We start from the raw sequence: 14,762 nt of genomic DNA, 5'->3' as shown, positions 1-14,762 counted from the left end.
TAATATGAAAGATAATTCATGAACAGAAATACTTTGATAAATCACTAAATGGCATAAAGATACAGCCATCATTGGCTATGGAGACCTGGGAAGATCACGCCATGTGTAAGAGGTAACATTTGAATTGGAACTTGTTAAAAGAGAAATCATCATATACCCCTGTTGCTTGAAATATAATTGAGAAGAAAAGGAAATGTGTTTCATTGATTCTGGTGATATATATAATAGACTTGGTTTATGTACTTGGTAATAAATAAAATACCAATCGAACATTAAGAAACATATTTAGAAAATTATCTGTATTGAAAAATATACTGTGAATTCAAGATCTTTGCCACTTAAGAATAGCTTACTTTTATTTTTCATGAATTCCTTGATACCTGAAAGCTAATATGTTTCCTCTCAACAGCCCAGTCAACCACAGCCAACTTTTCATGGATTAGTTTACATTAGGTTTCAGAAAAAATGAGAGGTTATGTGCGGGCATACCCTAAATTCCTTCCTCATAAAAAAAGCAGGCGAGCAGAGACCATATACTAAGAAAAGTGAAGCAAGTGAGTATTCATAAGCTATTAGTATAAAAACAATGAAATTCATTTTCTGAGAGTGAAAGGGAATAAAGAATTTGGAATGCTGGCCAAAGCTCAGGCTGGCCAGATAAAGACAATTTTCAGATCCCGTGGAACCCTATAAAACAGCTGGGGGTCTTTGCAGTTATAGCAAGTGCTTTACTTAGAATAAGATTCTACATTTAGCTTTGGGAGTATTATGCATATAGAGTAAAGCATTTTCTGACTTTTAAGAGATCTCATTTATTCATTATTTTACCCAAAAGCCAAGCAACTATATTAATTCCAGGTATTGGGAATACAGAGTTAAATGAAACAAAATTCTGTCTTTCAGGTGCTTACAGTCTAGTGGGTGAGATGGCACTAAAACCGATCTGATTTATACTAAAATGTAGACATAAAATAGGGCAGTCTTTCAATGGAGAACTCTGAAATAGAGCAGTCTTATTTTTGTTTTTCTCATCAAATCTCTTTGGATCTGTAGATATTGAAACATGGCTTAGAGTGGAATAGATTGCATGGGTAGTTCTCTGAATAGAAGTAATGATAACTAGACTGGTAAAGGGCAATATCTGCATTTCAGCTCTCATTTCTCCTTTCTTTCTTTCTTTCTTTCTTTCTTTCTTTCTTTCTTTCTTTCTTTCTTTCTTTCTTTCTTTCTTTCTTTCTTTCTTTCTTCTCTCTCTCTCTCTCTCTCTCTCTCTCTCTCTCTCTCTCTCTCTCTCTCTCTCTCTCTCTCTCTCTCTCTCTCTCTCTTCTGTATTTCCCTTCTCAGTGATCAAAGGCAGGCAAGAAAATTAATACCAAAAGGCACCATGTCTGGGCTTTGTTATTTAGTATGTTTACAAGGCGCTTGGAATGAAATTATGAAAACCCTGGTTTTTCCCCCCTCACACATTTGTCACAAAGAAGTGTTTGATTTTTATGTTCTGCCTTACCAACTATAACACAAAGTTTGGAGAGACTACCAATCTGTTATATGCTTCTGAAAGCTATCTTTCACAAATGTTTCAGGCTATAATCATTCACTATCTGGATTTTTAACATTTCTGGCCAACCAAATAACCCCGAGGCAGGAGAGAAAACATTCTAAGAAAAATGACCAAGAAATGCAACCAAAGTTAGAATCCAAAGTCATCTTTCTCAATGGTGCCCTTTATACATGTGTATGGGATAGAACTCCGAAGAACACCATTAATTAATTACCTGGTTGAGTTATTTGGCAGCTATGGAAGTAATAGGAGTAATAGAGGGAGGTGGGGGGCAGTTAAAGTTTTAGAACCCTGTTAACTCTAAATCATTAAGATCAAGCCAAAGAATCTTTGCATTTAAAATTTATTCATTACCATGAATTTACAGAACACCTACTATGTGCTAGTAGCTGTTTTAATTACAGGGCACACAAAGACAATATTGACCTAGAAAAGCTCACTGCCCAGAGAAGGGGACACACAGTGAAGCAAAATAATAGGATTGAAATAGAAAACACAAAGTTTTCTAGGAGTGCAGAATAATCAGTGACTAAATCTGCTTGGGAAATAATTCATTAAGGAGGCAGTATTGTTGGATCTAATAAAATAAATAAAATTTTCAAACAGGGGGCAAAACATTTGTCGCTTTTGGCTTATGATAATTGTCTATTTTCCATGTAGTCTCATAAAATTTGCGAGGTGTTCTGCGATTGAATTTTAGAATGAGAGATTTCAGAGTACTCCAGATTACTGCTTTTCAAATATGCTCAGTGTCCCATTTTAGTGGTTAAAATGCAGTGCTAATTTTCTTAAGTTTCATGCTTCTGTGCAATAAAGAACACAGAGAACACATTCTAAAGCATAAAGGTAAATATTTTTCTCCCCCACCTGACTGAATGTAATGAAACTGAATTCATTTAGGATGAAGAAAAACATGGTCCGTTTTTCTCTCTCTCTCTCTCTCATCCTCCTTCCCTCATCATCTATAGTTTTTAAAAGGCACTTGCATGATCTAGGCAGAAGTAGAAAAATATAGAGTAGGAGGTGTTCTATAGCTGAATGTAATGGCTGAAGTATAGCAAAAAACTTACAAACATACACAAAAAGAAAAAAGAGAAAATATTGGTACGTATATCAGCGAGTTTTCTCGCAGAAAACAGATGCCACATTGGGTAAATGGAGGGAAATTTAGTCACAGAACTATTTATAAAAGTGTAGGGAAACCATGAGTGCAAGATGAGAGAACGGTTGTCAGAATGGAAACTTGTGTGGAAAGGGTCATCTAAGAAAAGCTGGCAGAGACACCTAAGAAAAGCTGGCAGAGACACCTAAGAAAAGCTGACAGGAGGACCCACTGGCCCCCTGCCCTCGGTCTCTTGCCAGAGCTCTTCTTTGGTGGAATAGGGAAGACATTTGAAAGTAGGGCAGCCTATTGATTTTTCCAACATCAATCAGCTTCCAGGGCACAGAGAGAAGTACGGTGGAATGTGGACCTGAGGGACAAAATAGACATATTCAGTACAATAAATGATACTGCATCCAGATTTCAAATGGCCAGGCATGTCAAGCAGAAAAGTTTGACCTCATCTTGGGAGATAAAGAAAATGCCGAAGCAGGAATTTATTTGATCAGGCCGTACTTTTCAAAGATAACTCTGGTGATAGTATAGAGAGTGGACTGATGTAATGACAGGTTAAGGAAGGGAAACTGGACACTGTTACAAAAGTCCACTGGAAAGTGGAGGGCTGCATTAAAGCAGTGGCAAGGAGAATGGATAAAGGATGATTAGAAGGCAGTGTTGACAGGATTGTGTGCAGGAGGTGAGGAAGTCCTATTACCGTAGGGATTTGGGATACAAGGAATCATAGGAAGGTAGGACACAGGGTTTACATTTTTCAGGGACTAATCTTGGTGAAAATCAAAGATTATCTGTTCACAAGAGAGTATTTCCATCCAACGGAGATAAGAATTTCTAACAGAAGGTTAAATATGACCAACTCTGTCTATACTTTAATAACTTCCATCTGAATTAACTCACTCAGAAGCTTTTGGAGAAAGCGTTTTCTTCCACATGGACAGCTGCTTAGCTGTTAATTGGTGCCTTGAGGAAGTGTTTAAGAACTTTCGGAGCAGACATGGAAAGCAGTAACACAGCTAGCTTCTATTTGGCTTTTACCCATGGTTATAAGCACAACTCATTATCTTAAAATACAGCTACCATTTTTTAGGACCCACTTAGGGCCAAGCATTGTTGCCTTACCAAGGCAGCATGAGATGGAAATGAGAAAATGAGGAGGTTAAGTAACTTGCTCAAGTCCACACGGATAGGAAGCTGATATGCTGGAGAATATACCAATGACACGGGACTCACTTGTTAGGGACAAACAGACTCTGGTAACACAATAAAAGTTAAATGAAAATATTACGTGTTGGGTATACTGATATTTATGTGGCTAATCCTGATTTAAAAACAAACAAACAAATGAATTGTTTTCTATTTCAGATCCTGAGAATGTACATACAGAGTTTCTCGAAAACAATTACTTTTTTATTTGATTATTTTCCTGGGAAGCTTTCTGAATAAGCTGGGTCAAGCTATTCTCATTGAGAAGAGAAGAAGGAGGATACTAACCTAATAGAATATTCTCAACTAGAGTTTGAAGTCTTGCGGGGCAAGGACCATGCCTTATGCATATAATTGTTTCCTTGATAAAAACCTAAGACTGGGATATTATATTATATATATTATATTATGCCCAGTCTTATAGTAAAATAAGACCGGGTATTATATTATATTATATTATATTATATTATATTATATTATATTATATTATATTATATTAATCTTGGTCTTATAGTAAAATAAGACCAGGTATTATATTCATTTTTGTTCCAAAAGATGCATTAGAGCTGACGGTCTGGCTAGGTCTTACTTTCGGGGAAACACATATGATGCCTAGTACATGTGGCTGTTCAACAAGTATTTGTGGGATGAATGAACCAATGGGAGGCTGTTTCAAAATTCTTTCCCCTTGGAGTTTTTTTGTCATCACAAAGTGGGAGAAAAACAGCAGAACTGATTCCACTAGGCTGCAGGTATATAGCAACATGGATCAGAACAGAAGAGGGCCACTTAAAGGACACATAGGGACAACCACACAACTGCAACTCAAGAATTATTAATGGAATGTACCCAAAATGATTTTGTTTAGAGCTTCACAAAGCCCGGTGGAGTTGGTTCCAGTTGGCTTGGATGAGAGGTCACACAGATTAAAAATAGGCTTTCTTAATAAGGAACAATAAGCTACATTCATTTAGCAAGACAGAAAAAAAAAATGACAGGCCTTAGGGGCGGGTATGAAGCTTAATCCTATTTAAGAGCTCAATTAACCCCCAGAAGATTGAGTGGGTCCTCTGACTTCACTGCCAATCCTCTGTCTAGCAGAGCTTAAACATAAAGATTCATAATGATAGGAATAAAGAGATATGCATTTGTATATAAAACACTTAAATATTTTAAATAGGGCATAATAAAGTTTAGAAATATAAGAATTAGATTGCTTAGACTGTTATGGTCCTTTAAAACTTTTGGAATAAATCATATTCTCTTTTGAATTGTCAAATCTGATACCATTATTAATAGAATATTCAAACATAAGTCTTTGTCTTCACATATAAATTCGCTGATTAAAAAATATATATCTTTTTTTATTGTATTTATATTGTCAAACAAAATTGTATTTCCTCCTAAACAAATTAGCACATTCTCAAGAAATCTAAATCAAAATCCATTGTGCAGTAAATTCGAATCATTCTAATGTTTTAATATATAGAAACCAGGTTCTGCTCAAATCAGTCCATCCTGGGTTAAGCACCTGAGATGGGGCAGCTGGGGGCCTGGGACCTGGGTAGGTCATATACCAGGGGTTGCCAAAATTAAGTATATAAGTGGACACTTTGATCAATGTTCCTCAAGCAGTAGTTCACTGTAATCAGAAGTGTCTGGACGCTGATGGTTACCACTTTGAGCACTTCTTGTAACTGCGGAGGTCAAACGTATTCATCTTTCGTTATCAGTATATATTGAGTATTACCATTTTAACACAGTTTTTTCCTTTCTTAAAATGTGCATACTTTTTTTTTGCACCCTCTGTATATCAATTAGTGGATTCTATGTTTCACAGACCATCTTGGGAAATCTCTGTGAATGAAATTTATCAACACTTTGCATTTGTACACCAGCAGTATAGACATGACCCAAAGAATTCATTAAATAAAAATGACAATTCCGTGGGTTTTTTTTTTTTTTTTTTGTTCTTGAGGAGGAATACTTCCAGGATAATTATAAAAAGTAGTGGTTGCATTATATTTATCATATCTGTTTAATTAGTTCTTTGTTGTAATAAAAATATCTTTAAAATATTTGAGCTTGATAAAATGACCTATCAAATTGCAGTCATTTAAGTGGCAGAGGGTGAAGATAACTCTTTGCTTCTCCATCCCCTCAAGCAATGGCTTTTCCATCCCTTTATTTCCTTCCCCACCAGCCAAGAATTCACATCCTAATTTTCTCCATGGGGTATGAATTTGCTGAGATTCTAGAACTATATGACAATTTTGCTCTGTTACATACTTTGCTTAAATTACAGCTAATCTTGGGAATTATAGAGAATGTCACAACCCAAGATAAAGCATGACTTTGGCTAAATTCCTTTTCCTTTGTGATGCAAATACTCACTTAACCATTTATTCCTTATCCTAACTAGATAGCTAACACAATCTATTTAAGATATTAGAGACCAGGAATTATAAATTACATTCGTTTAATACTTGCGACTAATCCATGTAATACCACTGCGTTGTTAAATTGAACAGTTTTCCTCTTGAACTGACACATGATGTCAGTTCAATATTTTCCTTGTATTCTGAAGGGTTATCTTTCAACATATTAGAGTGAAGACATCATACACAGCCCAACAGGAGAGAAAAGTTTAGTCACGGAAGGATACAAAACCACAGAAACTTTTGCGTGAAAACTAGCGGCAAAAATAAGATCACTGAACTAGAAAGAGAACATTTCCTGTATAAAAATCATGTCAGACAAACTCTAATGCTTTAAAGTCTCTTGAAGTCTTGACATCTTTTACATGACACCATACATATTTAATGTGGCACTTGAAATCACAAATGTCTAAAATTTAAGTGATGTGTTTCAAATTTGGTAGCATACCTTTAATCTGTTTTTTAGAAAACGATTGTTACTATACAGAAAATATGAGACAATATTGAGGAAGATCAACAGATTTTTTAAAAAGCAGATAATCCCGTCAATTCAATTCTAATTTTTCATGTTTCCATGTTTCTCATCATCCTTATCCATTTTTCTCTAATACTGTTAGTTATAATAATAGCATAGAGCATAGAAAAATATTATAATTTTTCCAATACTATTATTCATATTGCTTTACAATTATACTTTTGATAGCATAGCATCAGCTTTAAATAAGTATAACTTTTTCTATGACTACTAAATAAGCCACTTAAAATTAAAATTAATCTTGATAATTATTAACAACCAATTGCCAAAGACCACTCTCCAGTACACCGAACAACATCTAATTCTTTTCTTCAAAAAAAAAAGTGGTTGCAGTTGCAACTTGTAGTAAGGCTACAAGAAGCACACATCTTATCCTAACTTGATATAATGCTATATTAGAAAACCACATATTTTCCTTACATTTTGAGCAACACAATTTATTTTTCAGTAATTCAACAATATTTGCCCAGAGATTAATGAGATTTATATATTTTAGATATTTAATGAAATGTCTACATGAAGTTGAAATTTTATTCTAAAATAGATAGGATGGAAAACACAACCAAATGTCAACTTACCAGCCTTTTCCTTCTCTGAAATACCTGGAATAGCCTGAAAAGGAAAACAAAAGTCACAAAGTTGTGGTATTATTAGAAAGAAACATCAAATAACATTATTAGGAGTAAAATGAAGTACCCTAAATGGAGTAAAATTAAATAGAACTTGGCCATAGACATATTAGAGGGCATAGGATCTGAATAGATATTTTCCCAAAGAAGACTTTTAAATGGGCAACGGGTACATGAAAAGATGCTCAATATGACTAATCATGAGGGAAATGCAAGTCAAAACCACAATGAAATATCACCTCACACCTGTTAAAAAGGCTATGCTCAAAAAGACAAGAAATAGCCAGGGTTGGTGAGGATGTGGTGAAAAGGGAACCCTTGTGCACTGTTGGTAGGAATGTAAATTGGTGCAGCTACTATGGAAAACAGTACGGAGGCTCCTCAAAATTAAAAAAAAAATCTTAAAAACAAATTTAATTCAAATTTTTTTTAAATAATTAAAAAATACAAACTACCATATGATCCAGCAATCCCACTTCTCGGTATATATGTGAAGGAAATGAAAAGAGGGTATCTAAGAGATGTCTGCATTCCCATAGTCACATGTTCATTGCAGCATTATTCACAGTAGCCAAGATATGAATGTGAGATACACACACACACACACACACACACACACACACACTGAGGGCATTGTACTAAATGAAACAATAGCCAAGATATGAATGTAATATATATATATATATATATATATATATATATATATATATATATACACACCTTGAGGGCATTGTGCTAAGTGAAATAAGCCAGACAGAGAAGGACAAATACTGCATTCTATTTATATATGGAATCTAAAATAACAGAAAAGAAAAGAAAGTGAAACTCACAGAATCAGAGTGCAAAAGTGAAAAGTAGTTACCAGGGGTTGGAGAAATAGGGAGAAGTTGGTAAAAGGGTACAAACTTTCAGCTATAAGATGAATAAGATCTGAGGATCTCATGTAAAACATGGTGAGTACAGTTCGTAACATTGTCATATATAATTGATATATGCTAAGAAAGTAGAACTTAAATGTTCTCACCAAAAAAAGTAAATATACGAGGTGATATATGTGTTAATTAAATAGATATGAAAAATTATTTCACAATGTATACATATATTAAATTACCATAATGTATACTTTAAATATCTTACAATTTTATTTGTCAATTATACCTCAACAAAGCTCAAAAGAAAAGAGTTGTGAAGCTATCAGTAAAGTTACTAGATCCAGCTATGATAATTGTAAATCATCAAGTAATTGTTTTTTTCTCTGAAGACAGACTCATATTACCCTTAAAAGATATTGGCAATAAATGTGAGTAAAACAGTCTTTGAATTGGGGTAGAATTTTTGTAGCTCAATTTCTTTGTCATATTTTGGAAGTCAGAAAAAGTAAATTGTTTGGTCAGTCTCTGGTATTTCAAATTTCTGCCCTGCCCCTTAAGGGCTTAGATTGTTCCTTTATAAAACAGGGAAATCACTCCTACCTCACAGAGCTGCTGAGAGGACTAATATGGTAGTAGCCTCTATAAAGCATACAAGGGCCTCAGGAAAAGGGAGCTGCTCTTCCTACTTGTTACTAAGGGCATTGGGTCAGTGTCGAAATCTCTCTGACATAAGAGGTTTAGAAGTTCAATTCCCAGCAACTGTTAACTATCACTATCATTATTTAAAAAAGAGTTTAGAATGAGATGTTTACAAAAGACTTCAAAGTAGAAATGTCTACGTAGTTCTACTTTTTGTAGATACTCTAAAAGAAATTTAGGAAGCTGAACTTCTGTTTCCCATTCCGTTTAGTTATTCATGTATAAGATACAGTTAGCATGAGGATATTACTTTGTACCGGAAACCTTTTATAAATCTCTCTGACCCCGCTGGCATTTGATACCTTCTGTCCCACAGTCACTGACCACACAAGACATCCACAAGTGATGTCTCTCCCCCACTTCAGTGGAAAAGGTCCATAGGGTTGGGGTAGAAAAATAAGCTCAAATGGATAACTGATTTTGTTGTTGTTGTTGTTGTTGTTGTTTGTGTGTGTGTGTGTGTGTTGTGTGTATGTGAGAGAGAGAGAGACTCAAGTGCATCTCTGTTATACGTCAGCATTCATCTTTTAATTTCCAGAAATATCAAATAGGAAGACATCTATATCTTTGTGAGGTATTTATTACTGCTGAGATCCTCATCTTTGGAATTTACAGGATTTGGAAATGGATGCAGTTTTTTTAAATAAGTGTCTTTTTATGGATAAAGAATATAGGGGGTTTTGTTTTGGCAAGATTGATCTATAGTGAAAGTGTATTTTGACATAATCTCGATCTATGTTTAGGTGTTCACTTCTTCTCTGGGTGTGTCAACTCTACATGTTGAAAAAGATGCAACCTTGAAGAGCCTATCAGATTTCTTTTTTCTTTATGGCTGCGTAATACTCCATTGTATAAATGTACCACAGCTTCTTAATCCAGTCATCGACCGATGGGCATTTCGGTTGTTTCCATATCTTGGCTATTGTGTAGAGTGCTGCAATAAACATAGGAGTGCATACAGATTTTTGAATTGGAGTTTTGGATTTCTCCGGGTAGATACCTAGGAGTGGAATTACTGGATCATAGGGTAGTTCTATCTTCAGATTCCTGAGATACCTCCATACTGTTTTCTATAGTGGCTGCACTAATCTGCAATCCCACCAACAGTGCACTAGCGTTCCCTTTTCTCCACATCCCCGCCAGCATTTGTTGTTTGTTGATTTATTGATGATAGCCATTTTGACTGGGGTGAGGTGGTATCTCATTGTGTTTTTTATTTGCATTTCTCTGATGGTTAGTGAGGTTGAGCATTTCTTCATATGTCTTCTTGCCTTCTGTATGTCCTTTTTAGAAAAATGTCTCCTCAAGTCCTCTGCCCATTTTTTAATTGGGTTGTTTGTTTTTTTGGAGTAGAACCACCTCAGGGATGCTGTGGATGCCTGGTCATGGCATTGTACACCAGAGGCTGGACATTAATGAATGCCAACTATAATTTTATGTGTATAATGTGATGGCTCGGTGTGAGGTCGGGGTGGTGGTGGATGGGGGGAGGGGGGTTCACGGTGTGAGGGAGGTAAAAAAAAAAATAATAAAAAATAAATTAAAAAAAAAAAGAGCCTATCAGGTGATTCAATGGCAGAGGGGAGTGTCACTCCCAGAGAGCAGGCATCAGAGGGACTGAGTAGGCTTCAAGTATCTTCCTCAGCCTTCTTTCATTTATAGCAGTGTCATCTGATTTTTCCTTCCCTTCTAGAAGAACTCTGATTCTATACTTCAGGAAAGCAATTTTCACCCTTGACAAGAAAGTTATCCTGAAGTTTTGGTGGTCTTTGTTTACTTTTTATGGATTTTTTTTTTTTTGGAAAGGATTTAGAAATGGAATTAAATCCATACTATGTGTTATATTTTAAGCCTAGCCCCTGGATTTTTCTCCGTGACTGGAGATCAGAACTTTTAAATTAGTTTTTCTCTCTTGTGACAGCACATTCACAAACAACAAAATAACACAGAAACCTTTTCATTGAAAGATTGTAAAGGTTGGTGATGTAAAGGTTGGATGTTCATGGAGATAGTTCCTCAGTACTTGAATAGCTAGCACTGACTAGGTTCTTAGTGTGCAAAAGGCTACAAACAACGTAGTTTTAAGCTTTCACCTGCACTAACTCACTCAGTCCTTAGAACAACCCATGAAGTCCTTGAAAGTAAAGTAGCGTTTGTGAGGTCACAGTCTGCAATGGAAGATAGGACACAACCACTGGAATGCTGGCCTCTGGGGTCACTAACACTAATTTAGAGTATTTTGAAATGAAGGAGGACAAACGTTTGTAGGGCTCCCATGATAAAATGTTGACGTAGAACCCCAAATATCTATGCAGGAATATCTGTTTTAGACATTTAGAAATTACCTAAGTAAATTCTCTTCTTATAGTGAAGGCATTGAAGACAAATTGAATGCCTTGCCCCAAATCACAAGTTGACCAGAGACAGGCCTTTTTCATATTTTATTCTATTTGATTACAAAGTATGCAACTGCACATGTATAAGTAAATGTTTAATAAAAATGTTAATCAATGAGCTGCACTGTAAAGCAAAAATATTTTAGCCTCCATATAGCCAATGTCAATTCCTTTAAATTGCAACACGTTCTGCATGATTCTTGAAGCAACCAAGCTTCACTTCATTAAATAACTACAATGACTATAGGGTGATGTGGAGCAAGGAACGACCAAGTTTAATGGAATTTTATAACTTCTTTTGAAAAGTGAAACAAGGTAGTAATTAAGATGCCCCTCAGCTAATTCATCTTTGAATTTGAGGGAGAACTGCCTCCTGGAATACGGTTTATGAATAATTGATTACATTTGTGAGATGTCCTAGAGATGAAAGGTATTACATTTAAAAAATGCTGACACTTAGTTTTCAATCGATTAAAGCTATTTATTGATTCTTATTGCACGCCTTCATATTATCCTTCATACAGAAACCTTTAGTAAAGTTTTATTCTTTGTTGGATTCACATTTCGACTGAAGAAAATACATGAAAAGATAAAAGAACAGTTTCATGCCGTGATTGCTACACAGAATTGATCAGCAGCATCACTGGCATGACATTAAACGGAGTAGGAAGATAGCAGATAATTAAGACTACCCTGGTAGAAATGGAATGTTTTTTTTGGGCCTTGAACCTTTGGGAAGGAGGCATTGTAGGTCAAGAGACTCTTTTTGCCTTTGACTTCTGAGAAGAGGCAATGCCTAAATTTGGGTCCATGTCTTGAGGTTCTATCATGTTATGTCTGTTGCTTGGAATGAGACATTTCATGCAAGCTGCCTGTATAGTCTGGTACAGAGTACGTGTTCATCAAACGCTTGTGGAATTAATATACCAAATGCATATTTTTATGTATAGTTTAAATAACATGTACGACTGTTGCTTATGAGAAAGCTCCCATAAAAAGCATATTTTTGAATTCATTAGGGGCTGTTGTTAATAGCTGCCATATGTTTCATTTGAACTGTATCCTCAGGAAGTGATTTAACATTTCTGGCAATAAAGCAATTAAATAGAATTTTCCTGCTGGCCATATGGGTTCGCTGTAACTTCATATTTTCTTCCCTCATTTCTCAATGGAACAAAGGAAAGTCTACTAATAACTTCCAAATGAGAGAAACAAAATAATTGATAGTCTTTTGTGATTCTTCTCCATGATATTCAAATACTAGAATAACAACCTTTTTATACCTATACTGACTCTGCAATAGTTCTCCACATGTAAAGATTTTCATTTAAGTTAACCTGTTAAGGTGTTTTACAACCGAATCCTTTTAAAAAAAAAATCCTTAAAGAGAAAGCTTTTTAGAAAGCGGAGGAAACAATTTGCTTTTTCTTAATGAGGTCTTTAAAAGCTCTGTGTGGGAGCTTAAACTATGTGTGAGTCTGTTTGTATTTTTGGATGTAAAAAATAGTTGGGGAAATGCTGACATGCCTTGAGGAAATGTTGTAGACATATGTTGATTCTTTTGGTCTGCTGCGAGGATGGCTTTCTGTACTTACGGAAGGACCTCAGCTGGACACCTTTTAGGAACTTACACTAACTCTGCAGAAGCTGCTAACAGCAAACGGTAACACAATAGATGTCATATCTGAATCCATTTTAATACAATGACAATTGAAACATTTCAGTTGATCCAATTTCTTCTTGACTTTAAGTGAAAATAGAGTATGGTTTTCCTCTTTAATATGTTATTTTTATTAATATGCCATGTCCCTCACTTATATAAATTATTTTGCTATTAGTTTTTTGGAATTAGGACCACATAATATTACTGTTAAGAAGGCACTTTGAAAGCCAACCGCTTCAAACAATGGGCAGCTATGATAGGCTGAAAGACCGGCCTTTAGGTTCCATGAAGGAATTTTTTTTTTAATCCTGCATTAAAAAACAAAGTACTACCATTGATTTTCTGCTTTCTCACTTTAAAAGTAGTGCTTGTTTTTCATGTTTTTAAAATATCAGAGATGCTCACACAGACATTTATGGAATATTCTGTTTTGTTCTATTGTAATTTTCTCCATTTGCCTTTTTAAAATTGCAAGAATCAGTAGCAGAGTAACTTATTCCTTTCCCTTAAAAACATTCACTTTTGTTTGCACAGAAATATCTTACAGCAAGATTTCAAAATGGGTGCTTATGTCCTTAGAAATTTCAGGAAAACCTCCCTCAGGGTTGGAACAGCCTCTGTCTCAGATGAGGGCACAAGAGCCCTTTGAGGGTACAATGGGCAGCAGGAAGAGTTTGGGAATTCACATTTTTTTTTTTTTTTGAAAGACAGGAAAGGCAACATAAAAGAAGAAAAGGTGCATTAGAAAATGGGTTTGTTTCCATCTCTTTATTTAAAGATTTTTTTGAAATCACTCCAGTCTGTGATATTGTTAGCTAGTCAATGATTCCTGTGTGTTTTCATCTGAACAAAGGAGTTCATTGAAAGGCTGTGTCTGATTGGCAATCCAATATCTATTTTTGGTTTCCAAAGTATTTCTTTAGCTTTGAGAGTCATCGTTCTTTCATTGAAAATACAGGCTCTTTTGGGTGAAGGTGATTTGGATACTATTTAATCCTGTTTCCCAAACTATAGCACTTCAAATACTACCTTTACAATTTTTGCTATGTAAATTTATCACCTATAAATTATTTATTTAATAATACTTTAAATATTGAATTTAAATAAATTTCCTTGTTTCACTTGACTTTTTCAAATGATAAAAATAAAGACATGAATTTATGGGTTTGAATTTTTGGTTATAGCATTCAAAATATACATTAAAATAAATAACTACAAAATTTAAAGTGTTTATCTCTGTATCAGCTGATGTATACCCTTAGTCTACGTAATCATACTTTGGGAAACACTCATCTAATTCTTTCTCTGTCATTTTACCTATGAGGATGTTGAGATCCAGAGAGAGAAAGTGACTTGCCCAGTGTTACAGAGTTTTTGTTGGCCAAATGGGGATTAGACTAGAATCTGGGTCTTAGAGCACTATTAGACCATTATTCATAAGACTGATGAAGTCAAAAGGTCACTAAGGCTTTCTCTCTCCTAGTGTTCATGATTCTAATTTAACTAAGTTTCTCAGCCATACACTGGAAATTCAGTTACAGAGGAAGAGATGATATGCTGGTATGAGGATAGTCTTCAAGGTACACATATATGCAACCAAATATGCATAATTATCTGAGAAATGTAATTCATGTTGTGTATTCTTA

General features: G+C 35.0%; 1 protein-coding gene across 3 annotated transcripts in view; it reads right to left on the bottom strand.

Annotated features, from left to right (window-relative positions):
- Positions 1-14,762, bottom strand: part of DLC1 (DLC1 Rho GTPase activating protein) — a 388,497-nt gene that overhangs the window by 195,911 nt on the left and 177,824 nt on the right. For all 3 annotated transcript variants that reach the window (XM_081046330.1, XM_081046331.1, XM_081046332.1), the window contains one exon: positions 7,436-7,469. In XM_081046330.1, coding sequence (XP_080902456.1) covers positions 7,436-7,469 — 34 coding nt within the window. The remainder of the gene's footprint in view (positions 1-7,435; positions 7,470-14,762) is intronic.

The sequence above is a fragment of the Rhinolophus hipposideros genome (assembly GCF_964194185.1).
Source record: "Rhinolophus hipposideros genome assembly, chromosome: 4".
Classification (NCBI taxonomy): domain Eukaryota; kingdom Metazoa; phylum Chordata; class Mammalia; order Chiroptera; family Rhinolophidae; genus Rhinolophus; species Rhinolophus hipposideros.
This window is presented reverse-complemented; position numbering and strand designations above follow the sequence as displayed.